This window comes from Cokeromyces recurvatus, assembly GCF_025118155.1.
Source record: "Cokeromyces recurvatus strain NRRL 2243 chromosome Unknown BX663scaffold_18, whole genome shotgun sequence".
NCBI lineage: Eukaryota > Fungi > Mucoromycota > Mucoromycetes > Mucorales > Mucoraceae > Cokeromyces > Cokeromyces recurvatus.
This window is the reverse complement of record NW_026251404.1, coordinates 91,892-113,449: the sequence shown is the minus strand read 5'-3', so window position 1 is coordinate 113,449 and position 21,558 is coordinate 91,892. Positions and strand designations below refer to the sequence as shown.

Below are 21,558 nucleotides of genomic sequence, written 5' to 3'. Positions count from 1 at the left end.
GGAATAAATGACCATGCCTGCATTTATAAGAACTAGAAGTGATAAATGACCATGCTTGTGCTTTATTATTATTATTAAACAATGTCTTCAAATCCTTGTATTATCGTCTTGTTGTCGTCCATCATCAAATATGTGTTGTTCATCCTCTTCGAAACCTTCATCGTCATATCTTTCATAGAGTTCTTCATTTTCTGAATCTGAAAGGTCATCAGAATCAGCATCCTCTCCTTCTTCATCACTAAGTCCATCATCATCTGGACGTGGTTGACGTGTCTCAGGATCTAATTGTAAACTATTCATCGTCATTGCTAAATCATCTGCCAAGTTATCTACTGTAGCATTTCTTACTGATTCCATTCTCTTTTTCATATTAGCCAATTTAATATCCTTTTGTTGTGCTTCTTGTAGATGCATAGATTCATCTAAACTCATCATGCGGGCAGATCTTGACTATTTGTTTATTAATACAACATGTATTATTATTATTTTTTCAAACACAAATAAAAACTTACTGTATTTTGCTCCGTTTTTGAATCCAATGAATGGGCTTTTAAAAGTTTAGTAGAATGTACTTGAGGTGAAATGTTATTGGAACGGTCAATTGTCTCTTGGCGCACGTTAATTTTATCATCAAGTGATAATTCTGACACTTTATTGGCAATAGCGTTTTGGTCATCCAATAGACATTTAATCTGTTCAAGTTTTGCTTTTAATTTAGCACCTCCATCTGGTAATTTAAGAGAGCTATTATAAATGAAGGAAGGGGTATTTTATTAAGCCAAAAAAAAAAGAAAAGTAATGAGAAAATGAATTTTTAATTACTTGTTATTCAACATGTTTTTTATTTTTTCATATTGAGCTTCAAGTTCTTTTTGGTCCATTGAATCTAATAATGACGATGGTCGACGATCATCAGCTTGTCTTATACCATTTGACCCTAATCTATTCTTTTTATTGCTTTTAAATTGTATGCTCATCGTGTTATATGTATGTATTTAAGAAGTAAAAATAAATAGAAAAAACAAAAAACCAACAATTTTATCTAGCATATGCGGTTTCTCAAAATCATTTTTTCTATTGTTTAAAAAAAAAAAATAATCATTTGAATACATTCATTTAATAAACAAAGCTTATCAAAAAGATCTACATTTTAATAATAAATGGAAACTCATCGTGATTTTCTTTCTTTATTATGCTATGTTTATTTAAAATAACAATAATTTTAAGCTTCAGCTATATAAAAAAAAAAAAAAAATAAATAAATAAAAAAATAAAAAAAAAATCAATATATTCAAAAGAAACAAAAAAGTTTTTTTTTTTTTTTTTTTTTTTTTTTTTTTTTTTTTTTTTTTTTTTTTTTTTTTCATTTATTAAATTGCTTTCAATTCATCCAAAGTAGATTGTTTCCATGACATCCGATATGGATAGTACACAAGAAGATGTTAACTATAGAGTTTTAAGTATTCAGTCACACATGGTACATTTACAGAATTAACTATACAGAATTGATTCAAAATGTCAAAAAATATATTGATTGAATACTTTTGCCTTTAGGTTTCCGGCTACTGTGGTATGTTTATTATTATTTCCAAAAATAGGGGTTTCTAAACTTTATTTAATAAAGGCAATAAGGCAGCCGTATTCCCACTTCAAACATTAGGGTTTGATGTTGATATATTAAATACCGTTCAATTCTCGAACCATACAGGTAATAAGTTGGGTCATATGTATTCCATTTTATCTAGAGAAATAAATAAATAATTTCTGTATTACCCATCATATATGTATATAGGGTATCCTTCTTGGACTGGAGGTCGTTTGACAGCAGATGATGTCCAAGAATTATTCGATGGATTAGAAAAAAATAAATTGACAAATGAATATACACATGTTTTAACTGGTAAGGTCTTTATTTAATGAATTCTATTGTCGGCTTTTTTTTTAAATTGTTTTCTTTTCTTTTTTTTTATTTTAAGGATATATTGGGAATTATGCCATTTTGGAAAAGATAGAGAAAATGGTGAAAAAGTTAAAAGAACAGAATCCAAATCTAATTTACGGTAATAAATATAAAAAGATATACATATACATATATAAAAGTAGTTTTATTCTAAAGAAAGATCAATATTGTATTCTAGTTTGCGACACAGTTATGGGAGATGGTGGATCATTGTATGTTGCGCCAGAAATAGTTCCGTTATATAGAAATATTATGAAATCTGTAGTAGACGTGATTACACCCAATCAATTTGAAGCAGAGTTAAATAAGGGATAGCATTACATAATACTCAAATTAACCCCCTTTTTTTTTTTTTTTTTTTTTTTTTTTTTTTTTTTATACACATATATCATATATATACATATAAAACAGGATTTTATCAGAAATGAAAATTAAAACATTAGAGGATGCACGTCAAGTAGCTAAAAAACTTCATCAAATGGGAGCACGTAACGTAGTTATTACAACTTTATCCTTACCATTACACGAAGTGCCTTCAGAGGTACATCTTGAGACAAGCTCTGATGATTCACTTTATTGCTTCACAAGTCAACAACTGTATTCAGCAGAAGAAGAAGATGGACAGATAGATCAACATTTAATTGCTTTCCCTACTTATCCAGGTTATTTCACAGGTACTGGAGATCTATTCTCTGCATTGGTCGTAGCTCGCTTACAGGAGTCTATGAATCAAAATAAGCCACTTATTGATGCAATTTATCGAGTTGTATGTAGTGTCAATGCTATTGCGAAAAAGACGTGGTTATATCAACGAAAGACGATTCAAATTGAAAGTCGAGGTGAAGCAGATTTAATTGAGACAAAGCCAAATGCTTCTAAACTAGTTCATAGTTGTGAATTACGTTTAATTCAAGGTAAAAAAGAAATTGAAAGTCCAGAAGACTATATTACAAAAGATACAATTAAGTTTATTCAAATTTAAATAAAAAAAAAAATTCTATCCATTACTAAAAATGGCAATAAAACTATTTACCCATAAATTAATAATTTTATTGTTAAAAGAGTTATTTTTTTTTTTCATTTTATTATTATTATTATTTTAAACTATCGAATTCTATGAGTCATTTAACTTTACCTTTCACAGTTCAAGATGATCTTGAAGCAAAAGAAAAAAAAGATGCGATACAACAACAAAAAAGAAATAAAAAATGTAGACAATGCAATTCACGACGTGTTCGCATCTGGACATTGATGATTACTGCTTTTCTTATAACATTATTCATAGTCAACAAATACGGTGATACTCTTTATTATCGTTTTTTTGATGAAAATGATTTAATAATAGAAGAAAACATGATTATGCCAGAGGAGAAGAATAAAGAATTAACTTTAAAGGAAGAAATATTAAAGCGAATTCATACTAATCCTATAGTTATGTTTTCTAAAACTTATTGCCCGTAAAGTATTATAAAAAAAATTACCAAATATGTATACGTGTGTGTGGGTGTGTGGGTGTGTATAAATATATAAAGTGGGTAGGGTTCAAAAGGGTGCAAAATAAAAAGTTTTATGACTTAAATACTTACATTTGATTTGTGCTTTATGACTTCATTTAGATACTCTAAAAAAGCCAAGAGAATTTTAAATGAATATAACTTAAAAAAACAAGCTTTAGATATAGTTGAAGTTAATTTAAGAGGTAAAATACCAATTAAAATAAAAGGAATATTTTTTCCCTTTAGAGTTTTGCACTATGTATTAACGTCATCATTTTAATAGATGATGATTTCCAAGTAAAAATGGTATTAAAAGAGATATCGGGTATAGATACATTTCCTAATATCTTCTTGAATGGAGATAGTTTAGGTGGCTCTGACGACCTTGAAATATTGCATGAAAGTGGGCAACTTAAAGAATTGTTAGATAAGAACCAATTACTATCAAACTTGAATGATTATTAATAGTCTTGTGAACCCCTTTTTTTTAATTATTTAAACTCAGAATAATAATAATAAAATAAGATTTATGCTAAATAGTAGGTCTATTATTCCATCATTTATAAATACGAACTCTCCCTCTTTTTTTTTTTTTTGTTTTGTTTTGTTTGCTACTTTTGTTTTTCCATACTTTTTAAATACAGTTATTTTTTTTTACTTGTTAAAATAATAATGTGGCCACGTAGATCTTCAATATCACAGATGATTTCTATTCAATTATTAGAACCAATTATATTTATTGGATCTAATCTTGAGACATCACCTGTTTTACGAGGTGCAGTGGATGTCAAGTTTGAAAAGACATGCATGATACAGAAATTAGATCTTACCTTTGAAGGGACTATGAAGATTAAATGGAATGAAACAAGTAAGTCCTTCTTCTTTTATTACTCAGTTATTTCCCCCTAACTAACTAACTAACAAATAACTATTTTTAATTAGATAATAAAACTAAAATGAACAGGGAACTTATTTCCTCCAATCATCTTCAACTCTATCCTTCATCATCATTACCACCTCTTTTGATCAATCCTAGTTCTTCTACTCGATTTTCTTTTGAATTACCTTTACCTTCTGGAATACCAGAAACAATTCATTGTCCACAAATTGAAGTCGATTATCATCTAATTGTCTCTTTAAAATATAAAATGATATCATCAAAGATAAGCGAGGAAGAAAGGGCTGAAAGACAAGTTATCTTAGCCCGTTTACCAGACAATGAGAGCATGTTGGGCGGAGAGAATTATTATCCAGCAACGATTGATTCTCATAAGCATTTTTCAAATTATTGCCAATATCGAATTACAATCGATAAAAAGTCAGCTCCTTTAGGCTCTAAATTACCTATCAAGATAGAAATAGCTCCGACTATCAAAGATCTAAGGATTAAACATCTCTTCTTACAACTTGTTGAAAGACGTATTGTCTTTGTTGGAGAAGAAGAAAGGATGTCTCAATCCGTTCATTATTTATACCCTGTTAAAAATACGGCTGTCCATTTACCTTTGGGTCCATTAAATAGGAATTGGGAAGGAAATTATTTATATCAAATTCCTGATGAACGTCTCTTGTCCCATTCTACTCAATCTTATTCTCAATTTCATGTTCAACATATCTTACTTGTTTCACTCTTAGTCTCTATTCCAGCAGCAGAAGTAAATAGTAGTAGCAGTAACAGTAGATATGTCACTAGAACGATATCATTTCAAACAAATTTTGATCTGTTAGATAGTCATTTATTGAATGAACGTGAATATAGTAAATTACCCTCTTATAATTCGCCTATTTCAACAAAAGAAATTGAAACTCTTTATCAACATGGACTTTGTATGAAGAACCCTCCATCTTATGAAGAATCCCTGACTGTACTATAAATAGAAATCATGTATATTTATTTATTTATTTATTTATTTTTGTATATAATTTTATTCCCGTATACTACTACTATTACTACTACTACTACTATTTATATAAATATATACATGTATGTGTGTCATCCTAACTTTGCCTTGATTGTTATTTTCTATATAAATAAATACAATCATTTTTTAGTTAGTTAGCTAGTTAGTCATGTTTATTTATATAGCATGCACTTCTTTACTACCTCATTACAATAAGGACACTTTCCAAATAAAATGTTAAAGCTTTGTACAGTTGCTGGGTTACCACGTAGCCACTGTAGAATAATAATAAACAAAAAAAAAAAAATTAGGTTAAATCGGGAAAAGATGGTAAAATACATGATTTTACCTCATATAAACATGGATAATGAAAACCACGATTACATAATAAATTGTCACAAATAATATCAGGTGTATCCTTATCATTCAATTTATAAGAATAACAAATACCACATTCAATATCTCCTGTCATTGTATAATCTTCTTGTAAATCCTTATTTTCACTATTCGATACAAGTTGAAAACTATTCAATAAATTTTGATAAATGGGTCTATTTTTATCCCTATGTAAGATAGATATGTATAAATAGATATATACATGTATAAATATATTTAGTATGTCTCTTCTCGCTCCTTTTTCTTTTTTACATTTATATAATGGATAGATACCATTTGAATTCATTCCATTTATTCTTTAAATCATTGACTCTATTTAAACTACCAAAGAAACGTACTTTGGGTTTTGAATCCATGGGTGATTCTGGATTTAATTCAATCTCCAAAGAACAATGATGTCCCAAGGCAATCCTTCTCCAAATATCATTTCGTTTAGGTTGTTCTGGTTCTAGTATACGCATGTGTGTATCGAGTTCATCGAGACAGTTGAATAAAGTCTGGTATTTTTCAATAAGGATTTGATGTTGTTTGATTAAAATGGATAACTCTGAAGAAGTGGCTTCTATAGGACTAGGTAATTCGGATATAACTTGAGGTAATGCAAATGGATAATGAATAGGCAATATTACTTTTAATAAATGCTGTCTATTGGCTTGATCTCTAAAACAAATAAACAAAAAAAAAAAAGAAAAAGATAGAATGTAAATATATGTTACATGTATAAAGAATATATATAGAATTACATTGTTTGAAATATAATATGATTCATGGCATCGCCTACTTGGTAAACTTTATCAAATCCAATCCCTCGAAGCTCCTTATAGATATACGTATATCGATCATGATCATAACGAAAGGGCTTTTTTGTTAATTCTGGATTTCTTTCTTCCTGATATCAAAAGGAATTAAATAAGAAAAAAAAAAAAGGAAAAAGAGAGAGAGGTGAAATAGGGAATAGGCTCATCTTACAAGTAATTCTTTTAATTCAGTCAAGTAGGACATGATTTCATCTGCTCTTTTTAATTTGGTATATATTCTATCTTTTTGCTCATTAATCAAATAAAGTAATTTTTGTTCACCATTTATATATCCATTTGGCCCAAGTTTAAGTTCCAAGTAATATTCAATGTTCTAAATTAAGAATTATAAGATGCAATGAACAGAGAGAAAAAAAAATAAACATTTTCGTCCTCTATTTACATGAATAGGTAAATATCCTTGATATATTTTATTTTCATCGTCAACTGGAATAATCAAAGGAAACGGTACTATATCCATGTCTACATAAGAAAATAAAAGGGGTCTAAACTTTTTACTAAAAACACGTAAAATTATGATCGCGTTTTAATACGTGACTTTCTGCCCTTTTTTTTTTTTTTTTTTTTTTTCTCTCTTTTCTTTTTCTTTTTCTTCCCTCTTTCCTTTCTTCATTATATACACATATAGACAAATTATAGATTAATAACATGTCAGCCAAACCACGTAGTATGACAGCAGGTGCACGTAATGTGCTTCGTTCGAATGATTCAGCTAGTCTTTGGAATTGTACCTTATCACCCGGCTGGACGGACGAAGAATCAGAAATTTTACGAAAGGCTTTAATGAAGTTTGGTATTGGTAACTGGGCAAAGATCATTGAAAGCGGTTGTTTGCCTGGTAAAACAAATGCACAAATGAATCTTCAATTACAACGATTACTTGGACAACAAAGTACAGCAGGTAATTGAATCATTGTGAGTTAAACTCTATTTCTTTATATGTATATATGTATATATATATGTATATGTATGTATATATAATGTTGACTCTATATTAAGCCACATTTCTTTAGAATTTGCCGGCTTACATATTGATCCTAAAGTCATTGGTGCTAAGAACTCCTTGGTTCAAGGAAGCCATATTAAGCGTAAAAATAACTGTATTGTTAATACCGGTGGTAAACTTTCTCGAGAAGAGTTAAAAAAGAAAGTGATTGCAAATAAGGCAGCGTAAGTTAGCATATCCACCTTATTTATTTTTGATTGACATGTGAAATAATAGTTATGAGTTACCGGAATCAGAATGGAAAAATATTGAACTACCAAAGATTGAGGATGTAAGTTTTTATAGATATAGTTATATGCGTATATATATACAAATGGAGGATATTTATCGAATTTCATGTAATAGCCTCTGTTGATCCTTGGACAAAAGAAACAAGAATTAGAGCAATTAAAACTTGAACTTGAAAAAGTACAGCAAAGTATATTAAAGATGAAAGCATCTCATCCTGATCGAATGGAAAAATTAAAGGTAATTGTAAAATGAATTCTATAATTGGAAAACTAAATTTACCTTGTAAAAAAAAATATCATATCTTGTAGGCAGAAGCTATCAGATCCCCAACACCATCTACACCATCTACACCAAGTACGATAGGCACAAGAGAAGAAGAGGAAGAGAAAAAGGAGAGTGATACAGTAGATACACCTAATACTGATAATGATTTAGCCATGGCAAGAGCTTTACAAGCTGAAGAAGATGAATTATATGGAAATGCGATGAGTGAAGATGACGATGATGATGAAGATTTTTCATTTTCAAAGAAAAGAAAAGTTACACGTATTTAGAAGGGAAAAAAAATAGATAACAATTACGAAAATAAAAAGTAAATAAGCTGCATATCATTCATATTTCCTCCAAGATAAAATAGTTTGAATATTTTAGCAAAACTACAACATAGGATAAATCTTATTTATTTATTTATTTATTTATTTATTTTTTTTTGTAATAAGAGTAACAGAAAAACTGTAATCTTTCATTATTGTATATCCTCTCTGCTATTGGATATGATAAGTCTATCTGTAAAGCTGAAATACACACACACACACACACACACACATACATATATATATTTATATTTGCATATATGTATAAAGAATGAATGAAAGATAGTTTTATATTCTTGAGGTACAAAAGCAGCTTAAACATATCAATAAATAAGTCACAGTTAATGACACCAAAGGTAATAGTAAAAAAGCAGGAAAAATATCATCACTATTAACTTTTATTCGTATATTTATTAATATCTAAATTTGACATAAATTTTATTCTTATTAGTCATTTTATATTTATCCTTCTTCAAAATTGTATTAGTACACTGTTGCTTGTAAAAATAGACTTCGTTGCTGCATAAATTTATTGAAGTGTGACCGTTTTTTTCATGTTTTTTTTTCTGAAGAAAATGAAAACTTTGATATATCTACTTTTTTTTTTTTTTTTCCTTTTCAAAAGTCCCTATAAGAAGAATGAATAAACTTGCTAGTAAAATCAAATTAAGGTAAACAAACAAATAAAGCTTCTTTTTTTTTGGAAATATCATTTATGCTATCCTAGCTGTCAAGACATTACCAAAATGAGGGTTGATGCTATTGGTAAAAAAAAAAAAAAATGCATTGAATAGACTTTATTTAAAAGAAAAAATGACATATTCTTCTTTTAGTGAATGCTGCTAATAATTCTTTACTTGGTGGTGGTGGAGGTAACAAAAGTATATTTAATGAATGAATGGAGTATAAACTAAAAGTTTTTATTTTATATATTCATAAAAAAAACAGTGGATGGAGCTATTCATAGGTAAAAAGAGAGATAAAGAATATACATCATATTATTATCTTTTTTTTTTTGACTATAAAATAATGACAGTGCTGCAGGACCAGAACTGTTAAAAGAATGTCGTACATTGGGTGGTTGTCCAGATGGAGCAAGTATCATTATTAGATAAAATTACATAATATGACAGTTGTTTAATTTATTCAATATAAATGTATACATAGGAAGCCAAAATAACAAAAGGTAAGTTACTTGACGTCGACATATTATGTTGCTTTCAATTTTCTTTTAACTTGTTTAAAACTTGTAGGTTATCGTTTGCCTTCAAAATGTAAGTGTAATAAGGATCATAGAGTTGAACAAGGAAAAAAAAAAACGAATCATATAATCTATCTGCATAGATGTCATTCATACTGTAGGACCTCAAACTGAAAAACCTGATATACTTTCGAATTGTTATAAAAATTCTCTTCGAATCTTGTCTGAAAATAACTTGCGTTCAATTGCCTTTCCTTGTATTGCAACTGGTGTTTATGGTTATGATAATGAAAGAGCTGCTAATGTAGCTTTAAAAACTGTTCTTTCCTATTTATCAAAGGAAGAGGTAAATGTCACCAACTCATATTTATTTATTTATTTATTTTTTTTTTATTTTTTTATTTATTTGATTTTTTATTTTCTATAGCAACAAATTGATGAAGTCATTTTTGTCTTGTTTAATGAAAAAGATAGAAAGATTTATAAAGGTAATAATACATGATGAAATGTTGCTGCTGTATTTAATAGTCTTCCCCTCTCCCCCCCCTTTTTTTTTGTTTTTTTTTTTTAGATTTAGTCCCCAAGTATTTTCCAGATGCCTCTGTTGAATTTCAAACATTTTAAAAATTATAATGATAATAATAATAAAAGATGAAATATTTTTTAGCCAATCAAATATTAGAGATAATAATGATTCACAATTAATAAAGAAATATAAGCAATCCATCATATTGAAAATATAAATATTCAATTCTTTTCAATATCTCTCTCTTTTCTCTTTGATCCTTAATATAGATGTCAATTAGATCATTGTGTAAATCATTAGTGGTAAGTGTGTAAATAAATTAAATGTATGACCATGTATACATTGTTAACCTTTTTTGAGTAATGGGTAGCAACAGACAAGAAATAAGGTGTATTTTGTGCAACATCAACAACGAGTTGCTATACAACCGCAACAATGTCGTTTCTATACACCACTAAGCACCTCTGCCCTGGCCTTTAAAGATAGCAAAGAAATGAATGACGATGATCATGTGCCTATTTCTTTAGTAACTCAGAAACGAACAGCAGAAGATGCTGTCCGTATTATTTTACAGAATACACCTAAATCAACAAAAGATCAACAACAACAACAACAACAACAAAAAAGACATGTATTAAATCTTTTAGTTCAAAATGAACCTGGTGTGTTGAGTAAACTATCAGGTATCTTGGCGGGTAGAAATTTCAATATTGAATCTTTAGTTGTGGCTAGTACTGAGGTACCTGATTTAAGTCGAATGTCAATTGTTTTTAAAGGAAAGAGTAATCAAATAGAGCAAGCAAGAAAGCAATTTGAAGATTTGGTAATTATCATATTAATATATATAAAGAAGACGTGTGTTCCAAATATGTATATTTATATATTTTATATTTACAATATGATTAGGTACCTGTTTGGGCTGCATTAGATTATACAAATATGAACATAATTGAACGTGAATTATTGCTAATCAAACTTTCTACTTTGGGGCCAGAAAATGTACATAGACAGTTACATATGACTGCCTCCAAGTCAGTGAACGAGGTAATTATTATATATGGAGTATATATTCATATATTTGTATATATTTATATAAAGTCACCTTCTATTGCTTTACAGAATAATACAACAAATCATTTACAAAATATAACTGAATTAACACGTTTATTTAATGGTAAAATCGTTGATGTTTCAACTAATTCTGTTGTAGTTGAAGTATGTGCAAAGCCTAATCGTATTACCTCCTTTATGAAACTTTGTGCACCTTTTGGTATCATTGAAGCATCCAGAACAGGTAACATATATATAACATAATATGTATATAAATATATGTGTATATAATTTCAATGTTATATAGGCACTATGGCTATGCCTCGTTCGCCAGTATATAATCATAATGATGATGATGATAATGACCCTCAAATTGAGGATAATACCAATAATGCCGTCGATCCTACTACTCTCCCTCCTGGATAATAATAAATGCGCCCTTTTTTTTTTTTTTTTTTTTTTTAATCTTAAATAAATATTCACGTGCGCTTAATTCTTATTGGCTAATATAAAATAAGCTCACCGCACATCATTTATTCTGTTATCTATGCCGCACACTCAAAAAAAAAAAGTTACTTTTTTTTCTTCTTTTTTTTTTAATAACAATTGTTAATTTTTTTTCTGTTAAATGACTATAGCATTAGACGAATACACATCAGCAAATTTAAACTTAAATTCTACTCCTGAATTTACTGATTTAAATAATTGGCGTCTGAAAGTTGATCAAGGTGCTCAGACATGGCACTATTTGACAACAGATGAAGAACGTAAAGCTTGGCCACAAACCCTTTGGGATAGATATCACTTGGGTCTTCCTCTTGTAAATATATTCAAACACAAGCATTAGCCATTTACACACTCTTTTTTTTTTTTTTTTTTTTTTTTTTTTTTTTTTTTTTTTTTGCTTTCTCACATTCTAACCATATGTCCATGTTATTTTCATGTAGGATGTGCCAGAACTTGAAAAACCAAAGACTCCACTTGAGGCAGCTCGAAATGGGTTTGAATTCTATCGTCGACTTCAAACAGAAGATGGTCATTGGGGAGGAGAATATGGAGGGCCCATGTAAGCAAAAAGTGTATATAAGCGGCATGATTGTTTTGATAACTAACTAGTATTTATTAGGTTTTTGATTCCTGGTTTGATTATTACTTATTATATTACAAGAACACCTGTACCAGAGCCTATGCGTTTAGAATTGATTCGATATTTATTAAACAGAGCTCATCCAGAGAATGGTGGCTGGGGTATTCATATTGAAGGTGTTTCGACCATCTTTGGTACTGGTTTAAATTATGTAGCCTTGCGTATTTTGGGTTTAGGTCCAGATCATCCTGCGATGGTAAAAGCACGTAATCATCTTCATAGTCTAGGTGGTGTTACAGGTATTCCTGCTTGGGGCAAGTTTTGGTTAGCTGCTTTGGGTGTCTATGATTGGAAAGGTGTTAACCCTATACCTCCCGAGTTATGGTAATATATATATATATATATGTTATGAGTAATCCATATTTATTTATTTATGGAATTGGAATATAGGATGTTACCAGATTGGGTTCCGGTTTGTCCAGGTAACTGGTGGGTCCATACACGTTTAGTTTATTTACCAATGGGCTATATTTATGCTCGTCGGTTAAGTGCACCCCTGACTACCTTTACACAATCCCTTCGTGAAGAGCTTTATGTTGAACCTTACGAAAGCATTAATTGGGATAAGCAAAGAAACAACGTAAATCCCGTTGATTTATATACCCCTCATTCAAAAATTATGGATGTTCTCAATTATGGTTTGACGTACTATGAATCATTTGCTTCAAAGCTGCCTTGGCTTCGAGATTATGCTCTTAAATTAACAGTGAATCAAATTAAAATGGAAGATGAAAATTCGTTTTATTTAGATATTGGTCCAGTTAACAAAGCCATGAATTGGCTTGTAGTCTATTATCATTATGGTAAAGATTCATATGAATTTAAAGAACACGTCAAGAGAAATGCAGATTTTATGTGGATGGGACCAGAAGGTATGATGATGAATGGTACAAATGGTAGTCAACTTTGGGATGCTGCCTTTATTGCTCAAGCTTGTGTTGAAGCTCGATTAGCTGATAATATGAAGTATCGTGAAAATATGATTAAAACACTTGAATTTCTTGATATAACTCAGGTAATAAAAAAGAATTATATAAAATAGATAAATATAGGCGTCATTTAAATAGGCTATTTTCTTCTTCTTCTTTCTTTTTAGATTCGTCGTAATCCACCTAATATGAAAGAAAGTTATCGTCAAGCATCAAAAGGTGCTTGGCCATTCAGCACAAGAGATCAAGGTTATACTGTATCCGATTGTACAGCGGAAGGTATGAAAGCAACTATTGCACTACAAAAGACACCTGGTATACCTTCCTTGATTAATATCACGCGTCTTCGTCAAGCAGTAGATGTCTTACTCACTATGCAAAATGCAAATAATGGATTTGCTTCATATGAAACAATTCGTGCTACACATCTTTTAGAACTTTTAAATCCTGCAGAGGTATTTGGAAATATCATGACAGAATACAGTTATCCTGAATGTACAACAGCTGTCTTGATGGGTCTTCGTAGTTTTATCAAGATAGATCCTGATTATCGTCGTGCTGAAATTGATGAAACCTGTCGTCGTTCCTTGCTTTACATTAAGGATGTTCAAAATGAAGATGGTTCATGGTACGGTGCTTGGGCTATCTGCTACACATATGCTGCCATGTTCGCATTACAAAGTTTAGCTAGTGTAGATGAATACTATGAGACATCTGAATATGCAAGACGTGGCTGTGACTTTTTAATCCAACATCAAGAGGAAGATGGAGGTTGGGGGGAGACTTATAAATCATGTGAACTACATGTGTATTCTCATAATGAAAAATCACAGGTAGTGAATACAGCCTTTGCTGTCATGGCTTTATTAGAAGCCAAATATCCTCATAAAGAACCTATTCGTCGTGGTATTGAATTTATCATGAAACGACAACAACCCAATGGTGAATGGTTACAAGAAAGTATTGAAGGCGTCTTTAATAAGAATTGTATGATATCCTATCCAAATTATAAATTCGCCTTTACTATTTGGGCTCTTGGTAAATATGCCAACGTGTATGGCGATACTATTGATAAATAAAATAGATCACGTTTTTTTCTATTTTTTTTTTTTTTTTTTTTTTTTAAAAAAAAAGGGCCTGCTTTTATTTATAAAATCTACATCATTTTTAAATTCTATACATATAAAATATTTAAAAAGTTAGTCTTGTTCTTTGCTTTTTTTTTTTTTTTTAATACTACTACTCACTTTTTAACAATTTGAACTACATCTTCGTCCATAAGAACATGTTCCTTGCCGACCTTTTGAGGATTATGTTTAACTGAAGCGCCCCAAACATAGGCACATTTAAATTGTTCTATAATGGACTTGTGAATATTATTACAAAAGTCTTCAATAGTACATTTATCGCTTGTCAAAACAACAGGTTGTTCATAATCAGGTAATTGTCCTTTAGGTTTAGTATAGATTCTAACAAGATTTAATTTTTCCCACATGAATTCTAATAATTCATCAAAATTCCATTCATGATTAGAAGAAATAGGAACTGCATTAGGAATCTTGTAAATTAAATCTAACTCTTCAATTGAAATTTGATCAATCTTGTTTAATACATAAACTGCTGGGATATAAATACTGTTTACATATATAAAAAAAAAGGTTAACATCATTTGACCAGCAACAAAATTATAACTTCGATTTACCGATTGCCTTCAACAACATCAATAAGATCATCAATTGTACAATCTTCTTTGAATGAAACATCTGCATTATGTATACGATATTCACTCAAAACAGCCTTAACTTCATCAAATGTGATTTTGGTCAAAGGGACTGTATTCGACATGTTGATACCACCCTTTTCTTTCTTTTTGAATATAATAGCAGGTGGCTTCTTATTTAATCGGATACCGAAGCCTTCTAATTCCTTTTCAATAATTCGTTTGTGAGTCATAGGCTTTAACACATCAAGAACAATAAAAATAAGTGAACAAGTACGTGCAACTATAAATTTGGTTATAAGTTCAAGAACCAAGAGATAAATATAAAAAGGGAAAAGGAGAATTTTTTTTTACATTTACTTACCAGCAATGACTTGTCGACCACGACCTTTACCATCCTTTGCACCTTCAATAATACCAGGAAGATCAAGAATCTATTACAAAATTAATTATAAACCACACACACATATATATATACGCATGCCTATTTCTTGTACTTACTTGAAGTTTAGCGCCTTTATATTGAATAACACCTGGAACAGTTGTAAGTGTTGTGAATTCATATGCACCAATTTCAGAGGTTGTTCCAGTAAGTTTAGACATTAAAGTTGATTTACCCACAGAAGGAAAACCTAATGAAAAAAAAAAATAGATCAGTATGACATCTTTTATATTGACTGACTGAACATACCAACAAAACCAATACGAGCAACACCCGTTTTAGCAACATCAAAACCAACTATTGAAAATAAAGTTAATTATAAAACTCACAAACATATAAAATAATAATAAAGTAGCCCATTTTAAATGACTTACTACCAGGTCCACCACCTCCACCACCAGATGGTGTAACTAATTCACGTCTAAGTTTTGCAAGTTTGGCTTTCAATTGACCCAAATGAAAAGAAGTGGCCTTATTCTTTTGGGTCTTGGCCATTTCATTCTATCATAAAATAAAAGAAATTAGTTGATTGTTGTGGCTGTGTTAGATTAATTGAGAACATACTTCAATTTCCTAATTATAATATAAAATGAAAGTTAGTTTTTGTTTTGTTTTGTTTTTTGTTTATTTTTTTTTTTCATTTTCGGCCTAATGACAAACACATTGTTTAAATTACCTTAATTTTTTCCACCAAAGACATTTTTAATAAGTTAAAGGGAAAACTAAAGAACAATTTTTTTTTTGGTGTATCCGCTTATAGTCAAGTCAGAAAAAAAAAAATTAAAAGCCACAAGGTAAATTACGCTGATTTAATTGGGCAGGAGTGTAATGCATAGCATCTTTATAATTTTCGTTTTTTTTATAAAGTAAGAATGAGCACTTCTAATGCTTTTAAATAAAGTTGCCGTATGTAGAAAAAAAAAAAAAAAAAAAAAAAAAAAAAAAAAAAAAAAGTACAAGGACCTTGCTTTTAAAATAGAATTATTAGACCGCACAGTGTTGAAAAAAGATATCTAAAAAATGACATAAATTATTATCTTCAGTTTGTTGTATTTGGGCTAATAATATTAAAAGAAAAATACATGCAATACATACATATAAAGCAGTAGTAATATGGAACTTTAAAGAAGTGAAATTATTATATATGCTCTTATATACTAATATAACAATTTATTTAACAAATGAAAAATAGATGAAATAAAAGGGGGAAAAAAAAAGAATAGGATGATACATGCAAATTTTTAAATTAAAACAATTTAGTTCTTGCTAGAAAGAGCAGTGACACCAGGGAGTTCCTTACCCTCGAGGAGTTCGAGAGAGGCACCACCACCAGTGGAGATGTGAGAGACCTTATCACCAGCACCCCACTTGAGAGCAGCAGTAGCGGTATCACCACCACCAATGATAGTGGTAGCACCTTCCTTGGTGGCATCAATGACAGCGCTAAGGACGTTCTTGGTACCGTTAGCGAAGGCATCGAATTCAAAGACACCAGAAGGACCGTTCCAGACGATGGTCTTGGCCTTCAAGATTTCTTCACGGAAGAGCTTGCTGGATTCAGCACCACAGTCAAGACCCATCCAGTCATCAGGGATACCAGTGGCATCAGTAGCATAACCAGTCTTGGCATCGGGGGCGAACTTGTCAGCAGTGACGAAATCGATGGGGAAGAGCATCTTGACATTCTTTTCTTGAGCCTTCTTAACGAGGTTTTCAACCAACTTGGAACCATCTTCATCGAAAAGGGAAGTACCAATCTATATAGTATTATTAAAAAAAAAAGAAAAAAAGAAGATTAGCGGAGGTTGAAATTAAACTAACTCGTTTCGGGAAAGTGTTTCCTTTTAAACACGCGTTTCTTTTTTTTTTGAAGAATTGAAACCCATGAAAGAATATATTTGTATATAATTCTTTTTTCAACACTATTCCCTCTCGCCCACCCCCCAAAAAAAATAATAATTAAAATTTTAAAAAAAACGAAAAGAATACTTACGTTGACATTGTTAAGGATCTTCTTGAAGGTGAAAGCCATACCACCACAGACGATCAAAGCGTTAACCTTGTCAAGCATGTTTTCAATCAATTGGATCTTATCAGAGACCTTAGCACCACCGAGGATGGCAAGGAAAGGACGAGCAGGGTTTTCAAGAGCCTTAGCAAAGTATTCGAGTTCCTTTTGCATAAGGAAACCAGCAGCACGTTGAGGGAGTTCAACACCAACCATGGAGGAGTGAGCACGGTGAGCGGTACCGAAGGCATCGTTAATGTAAACATCGGCAAGAGAGGTCAAAGAAGCACGGAAGGCCTTGACCTTTTCAGCATCAGCCTTGATCTTCTTACCATCAACCTTGGCAGAACCTTCTTCTTCAATGTGATAACGGAGGTTTTCCAAGAGGATGACCTTACCACCAGTGGCAGCTTGGCAGACCTTTTCAACTTCGGGACCAACACAGTCGTTAAGGAATTCAACAGGCTTACCCAAGAGCTTTTCAACTTCAGCAGCAACAGGCTTCAAGGAGTACTTGGGAACAGCTTCACCATTAGGACGACCAAGGTGAGACATCAAGATGACAGCAGCAGCACCTTGTTCAAGAGCATACTTGACAGTGGGGAGAGCTTGAACAATACGGTTGTTGTTGGTGATTTCACCATCCTTCAAGGGAACGTTGAAGTCAACACTATTAATTTATATAAACATATTTATAACATTAGCATAAAAAAAAATCCAATCATCACTATTGTGTATTTCTTTTAACGTGTTATTTACCGAATGAGGACACGCTTATCCTTGAGGTCGACGTCACGAATGGAAAGCTTGTTAGACAAAGACATGATGAATTAATTTATATTAAAGAAAAAAAAAAAGAAAAAAAGAAGAAAAGAAAAAAAAAGAAGTATAAAAGAGATACGTAATGCTGATAACTTATATATCTTTTTTTTTTTTTTTTTTCGTAATAGGCCTGACTTCCAAAAATTTTTTAGCTTTCCAGAAGCGAAATCCGATCTCCTCTTAATAATCTGGAATTATCCATTGGACGATTATCTTGATAAATTTCGGATTCACACGTTTATTCCTAAACATTTTTTTTTTATTTCAAGACGCGTTAATAAGCATCTTTATAAAACAAACAAGAAATAAATAAATAAAAAAAATAAAAAAAATGGAATGAACATAAGCAATGCTAACATAAATGTTTTCATAAGCCAGTACTATTATTTGCATTTTAAAAAATAGTTACACATATTCGAACCCGAAAAAAAGAAGAAAAGTACTGGACTCGAAAGTGTCATATGAGTATACAAATTATTCATAAATGATAAATGCTTTGATTAGCATGATGATATCATAGATTAGATTATAATTAGGTTCAATTAAATACTCTACTTTTATTTATTTATTAAAGAAAAGTAAAAGAACAGAGTGTAAGCATACTGAGAATGATTATTAGAAGAGAATCATGATGATGCTTTTCTTTTTTTTTCCAAGGCCTTTTTTTTCGTGACATTCTCATAAAAAATATATAAATATTTATATCTATTTACAATAGAAAATTGATTCAGTTCAAAGATAAGTGGAATTAAATTCTGCATATAAAAAGAAAGAAAAAAGTCAGTCAGGAGACTATAATAACTGATTGAGTTTAAAGATTTAAAAGGGAACTTTTTATTATTATAATGAGCATTAGAATAGAAGTTGTGTATTTAAGATAACTTGTTCAGGTACTTTGAACCACTTAACACTAAATTTCTCACTCTGCTACTACCGTTAAAATTTGTATGCTCTAAACTATCAAAAGCCACAACACCTGTCAATCAAAGAGTGCAAACAATTTCAAGTATGAACAAATATAATATCTGCAATTTTTAGTCTGTGTACTACAATCAATTAAAGCTGTAGATTATTCAACATGAAAAGATAAATATATTACTTTTTTTTTAAAAAAAAAAAAAAAAGAAAGGATCCTATTTTACTATCACTCGAGGACTTGCTTGCTGATGATAAAGTCGCGAGTTTTAAGCTAAATTTAAAATGATTTTTCGATCAATACTTTATAGTTTAGATAGTATTCCCTAGCTTCTCTTCTGAATACATGAATTAGTAGAATACATTCTTTTGTTCATCGTAGCCCTTTTATTTTAAAAAAAAAAAGAAAAGAAAAGGCTAACTCCGCAAATTGGTTTAGGATATTCAGCTTAAGGAACAGCATACTAGTAGTTCTCCATAACAATATATAATGTCTTTACTCCAAAATTAAAAAAAGCGTTGATTTATTCTGTGAATACTGCTAAATATCTACCTAGGTTTAACAGTCATAAGTTAGTTCAATACTATTTTAGGTAATCCATAGCCCATTATTGCTAATTACACTATTTGTGCTTTACTTATAATTTACTCGACTATGCTAAATATTTGAATTTAATACTGACGAAGAATATATCACTAAACTCACCACAATAACCTGTCAATTATCCAAAGACAAACAAATTAATTAAATAAATCAAAGATGTATCTGCATATTATATTTAAGCTGGAGAATATTTCTTTTCTAACAATGATGTCGTAAATTAATAAAAATATGTTATGTGTTGAAGGCACGATAAATGCTCATACATTTTAACTTTTTTAATAATAGGACCAAGTACAAGAAATATGCATATTTGAGTTGATGATATCAGACCAAGTTATTTGTATGTTGCCCACAGTTTGTTTGGTATCTTTTGTAAATAAATTTCAATCTTTTCCTCTCCTTCTTTCTTTTTAGCTAAAGTATAAGCACTTGCTATTACTCTCGTCACTTGATACATATAGACCTCCACTTTATTATTCAAACTTCAATTTTACCGAATACCTTTTTTTTTTTTTTTTTTTTTTTTTTTTTTTTTTTTTTGCAAATTAGATACAACTTATACTGGTGGATATTTGCTTGATTCAAAAGATTTTCGACAGAATTATACAGCTAGAAATCACATTATATGAATGGTTTTTAAAACTCTATATAATTATTTAGACGCAAAATAGAACTTCTTACTTGGTTTATTGGGAAGGAAACTTTTCTTTCATTCTTTCCTTCCCCTTTTTTTTTTTTAATAATGAAACACATACGTTTATTTAATTTTTACGCGCATTTGGGTTTATATAAAAAATAATATTTAGCACTTTTATCGTATAAAAACGTGTATAATGAGTACAGTTATATAAATATTGTTATGAATCAAATAGTCCTTTATTAGTTTCTATTGGGGCTCAGACTTCTATCACGTCTACCACGTCTATCATTAACCACTGATGGGCCTTTAATAAAGGCGTAATCAACTTTAATAGTTTCTCCAATGAATTTTGTACCATTAGCATCCATAATAGCTTCTTCTGCTTCTTTACGAGCCTCATATTCAATAAATGCATAACCCTATTATATACATTAGACAATCTGCACAAGTGTTTTTCATTACATCTATATATATTACCTTAACATAACCTGTACGTCTATCTAAGTTTAAGTGAATATTTTTAATTGATCCATATTCCATAAATTTCTCTGCCAATGTTTCCTCGTCAGTTTCTTCATGAAGTCCACGTACAATAATAATCCATCCTTCTATGGCTTTTATATATGAATATATGTATATATATATATATATATATATATATAAAGTAAAATAAAAAAAAATTAAATTCTCTTAATGCTCATGTATAACTCATTAAATACTTACAACGAACAGGCTCTGAATCTTCATCCATAGTATCTCTACCAGAACGTCGTGCTGTTTAAACACGTTAATATCCATACATGATAAATAATGGTTTATATACTACGTACTATCATTATTTGAAATTCCTCGACCTCTAATTCTGAATTCTATTAAATAAATTTACGTTTAGTTACTCATTATATTTATTTATTTATTTACTTATTTATTTTTTTTTTTTGAGTAAATTAAAAACCTTCGTCAATATTCATTCGTTCAGGTGATCTAGACATGTTTACTATTTATTATTATTATTAAAGATGTTATATGCTGTCAAGATGAATTAAAAAAATAAAAAAAATAATAAAAAAAAAAGAATAAATAAATAAAAAACAGTCTGCCAGTCACAAATGGTCTAATTATCATTATTTTTTTTTCTACAAAAAAAAAAAAA

General features: G+C 30.0%; 13 protein-coding genes across 13 annotated transcripts; 8 read left to right on the top strand and 5 right to left on the bottom strand.

Moving 5' to 3' along the window:
• Window positions 1-16: 16 nt before the first annotated feature.
• On the bottom strand, window positions 17-1,215 carry BX663DRAFT_514161 (uncharacterized protein). Its single transcript, XM_051528258.1, has 4 exons — window positions 1,148-1,215; window positions 823-1,074; window positions 513-744; window positions 17-450 (listed from the first exon to the last, which is right to left on the bottom strand). The coding sequence occupies exons 2-4, from the start codon at window positions 975-977 to the stop codon at window positions 88-90; spliced, it is 750 nt and encodes a 249-aa protein (XP_051381325.1). The 5' UTR covers window positions 978-1,074; window positions 1,148-1,215; the 3' UTR covers window positions 17-87.
• Window positions 1,216-1,356: 141 nt separating this feature from the next.
• BX663DRAFT_514158 (pyridoxal kinase) lies at window positions 1,357-2,298 on the top strand. Its single transcript, XM_051528257.1, has 6 exons — window positions 1,357-1,477; window positions 1,555-1,570; window positions 1,625-1,708; window positions 1,793-1,900; window positions 1,977-2,060; window positions 2,139-2,298. The coding sequence occupies exons 1-6, from the start codon at window positions 1,409-1,411 to the stop codon at window positions 2,273-2,275; spliced, it is 498 nt and encodes a 165-aa protein (XP_051381324.1). The 5' UTR covers window positions 1,357-1,408; the 3' UTR covers window positions 2,276-2,298.
• Window positions 2,299-2,328: 30 nt separating this feature from the next.
• BX663DRAFT_514156 (uncharacterized protein) lies at window positions 2,329-2,955 on the top strand. Its single transcript, XM_051528256.1, has one exon. The coding sequence runs from the start codon at window positions 2,385-2,387 to the stop codon at window positions 2,940-2,942; it is 558 nt and encodes a 185-aa protein (XP_051381323.1). The 5' UTR covers window positions 2,329-2,384; the 3' UTR covers window positions 2,943-2,955.
• Window positions 2,956-3,027: 72 nt separating this feature from the next.
• BX663DRAFT_514154 (thioredoxin-like protein) lies at window positions 3,028-4,030 on the top strand. The gene is made up of 3 exons (XM_051528255.1): window positions 3,028-3,417; window positions 3,577-3,659; window positions 3,740-4,030. Exons 1-3 carry the CDS (start codon window positions 3,077-3,079, stop codon window positions 3,919-3,921), a joined length of 606 nt encoding a protein of 201 aa, XP_051381322.1. The 5' UTR covers window positions 3,028-3,076; the 3' UTR covers window positions 3,922-4,030.
• A 382-nt stretch (window positions 4,031-4,412) lies between these two features.
• On the top strand, window positions 4,413-5,330 carry BX663DRAFT_437563 (uncharacterized protein; the record flags this gene model as incomplete). The annotated part of the gene is made up of 1 exon (XM_051523238.1): window positions 4,413-5,330. The coding sequence occupies one exon, from the start codon at window positions 4,413-4,415 to the stop codon at window positions 5,328-5,330; it is 918 nt and encodes a 305-aa protein (XP_051381321.1).
• A 119-nt stretch (window positions 5,331-5,449) lies between these two features.
• Window positions 5,450-7,031, bottom strand: BX663DRAFT_553148 (WD-repeat region-domain-containing protein; the record flags this gene model as incomplete). Its single annotated transcript, XM_051531421.1, has 7 exons — window positions 5,450-5,479; window positions 5,561-5,632; window positions 5,707-5,920; window positions 6,027-6,413; window positions 6,497-6,642; window positions 6,723-6,884; window positions 6,954-7,031. 7 exons carry the CDS (start codon window positions 7,029-7,031, stop codon window positions 5,450-5,452), a joined length of 1,089 nt encoding a protein of 362 aa, XP_051381320.1.
• A 138-nt stretch (window positions 7,032-7,169) lies between these two features.
• Window positions 7,170-8,475, top strand: BX663DRAFT_514143 (uncharacterized protein). The gene is made up of 5 exons (XM_051528254.1): window positions 7,170-7,472; window positions 7,585-7,741; window positions 7,794-7,848; window positions 7,923-8,045; window positions 8,117-8,475. Exons 1-5 carry the CDS (start codon window positions 7,220-7,222, stop codon window positions 8,360-8,362), a joined length of 834 nt encoding a protein of 277 aa, XP_051381319.1. The 5' UTR covers window positions 7,170-7,219; the 3' UTR covers window positions 8,363-8,475.
• Window positions 8,476-9,126: 651 nt separating this feature from the next.
• Window positions 9,127-10,278, top strand: BX663DRAFT_514139 (uncharacterized protein). Its single transcript, XM_051528253.1, has 9 exons — window positions 9,127-9,166; window positions 9,235-9,273; window positions 9,350-9,368; window positions 9,438-9,495; window positions 9,569-9,587; window positions 9,655-9,675; window positions 9,746-9,948; window positions 10,030-10,090; window positions 10,174-10,278. Exons 1-9 carry the CDS (start codon window positions 9,148-9,150, stop codon window positions 10,224-10,226), a joined length of 492 nt encoding a protein of 163 aa, XP_051381318.1. The 5' UTR covers window positions 9,127-9,147; the 3' UTR covers window positions 10,227-10,278.
• A 92-nt stretch (window positions 10,279-10,370) lies between these two features.
• Window positions 10,371-11,618, top strand: BX663DRAFT_514134 (small subunit of acetolactate synthase-domain-containing protein). Its single transcript, XM_051528252.1, has 5 exons — window positions 10,371-10,430; window positions 10,499-10,951; window positions 11,035-11,172; window positions 11,248-11,422; window positions 11,486-11,618. The coding sequence occupies exons 1-5, from the start codon at window positions 10,398-10,400 to the stop codon at window positions 11,602-11,604; spliced, it is 918 nt and encodes a 305-aa protein (XP_051381317.1). The 5' UTR covers window positions 10,371-10,397; the 3' UTR covers window positions 11,605-11,618.
• Window positions 11,619-11,688: 70 nt separating this feature from the next.
• On the top strand, window positions 11,689-14,372 carry BX663DRAFT_456801 (terpenoid cyclases/protein prenyltransferase alpha-alpha toroid). The gene is made up of 5 exons (XM_051523868.1): window positions 11,689-11,998; window positions 12,126-12,244; window positions 12,305-12,649; window positions 12,716-13,340; window positions 13,422-14,372. Exons 1-5 carry the CDS (start codon window positions 11,807-11,809, stop codon window positions 14,331-14,333), a joined length of 2,193 nt encoding a protein of 730 aa, XP_051381316.1. The 5' UTR covers window positions 11,689-11,806; the 3' UTR covers window positions 14,334-14,372.
• Window positions 14,345-16,127, bottom strand: BX663DRAFT_514128 (developmentally-regulated GTP-binding protein 1). The gene is made up of 9 exons (XM_051528251.1): window positions 16,087-16,127; window positions 16,059-16,061; window positions 15,791-15,917; window positions 15,666-15,713; window positions 15,476-15,606; window positions 15,339-15,408; window positions 14,957-15,257; window positions 14,502-14,888; window positions 14,345-14,428 (listed from the first exon to the last, which is right to left on the bottom strand). The coding sequence occupies exons 1-9, from the start codon at window positions 16,114-16,116 to the stop codon at window positions 14,422-14,424; spliced, it is 1,104 nt and encodes a 367-aa protein (XP_051381315.1). The 5' UTR covers window positions 16,117-16,127; the 3' UTR covers window positions 14,345-14,421.
• Window positions 16,128-16,542: 415 nt separating this feature from the next.
• On the bottom strand, window positions 16,543-18,287 carry BX663DRAFT_514126 (3-phosphoglycerate kinase). The gene is made up of 3 exons (XM_051528250.1): window positions 18,184-18,287; window positions 17,410-18,094; window positions 16,543-17,173 (listed from the first exon to the last, which is right to left on the bottom strand). The coding sequence occupies exons 1-3, from the start codon at window positions 18,246-18,248 to the stop codon at window positions 16,673-16,675; spliced, it is 1,251 nt and encodes a 416-aa protein (XP_051381314.1). The 5' UTR covers window positions 18,249-18,287; the 3' UTR covers window positions 16,543-16,672.
• Window positions 18,288-20,520: 2,233 nt separating this feature from the next.
• Window positions 20,521-21,464, bottom strand: BX663DRAFT_514121 (uncharacterized protein). Its single transcript, XM_051528249.1, has 4 exons — window positions 21,361-21,464; window positions 21,129-21,274; window positions 20,883-21,019; window positions 20,521-20,824 (listed from the first exon to the last, which is right to left on the bottom strand). The coding sequence occupies exons 2-4, from the start codon at window positions 21,154-21,156 to the stop codon at window positions 20,645-20,647; spliced, it is 345 nt and encodes a 114-aa protein (XP_051381313.1). The 5' UTR covers window positions 21,157-21,274; window positions 21,361-21,464; the 3' UTR covers window positions 20,521-20,644.
• Between the last annotated feature and the right edge of the window lie 94 nt (window positions 21,465-21,558).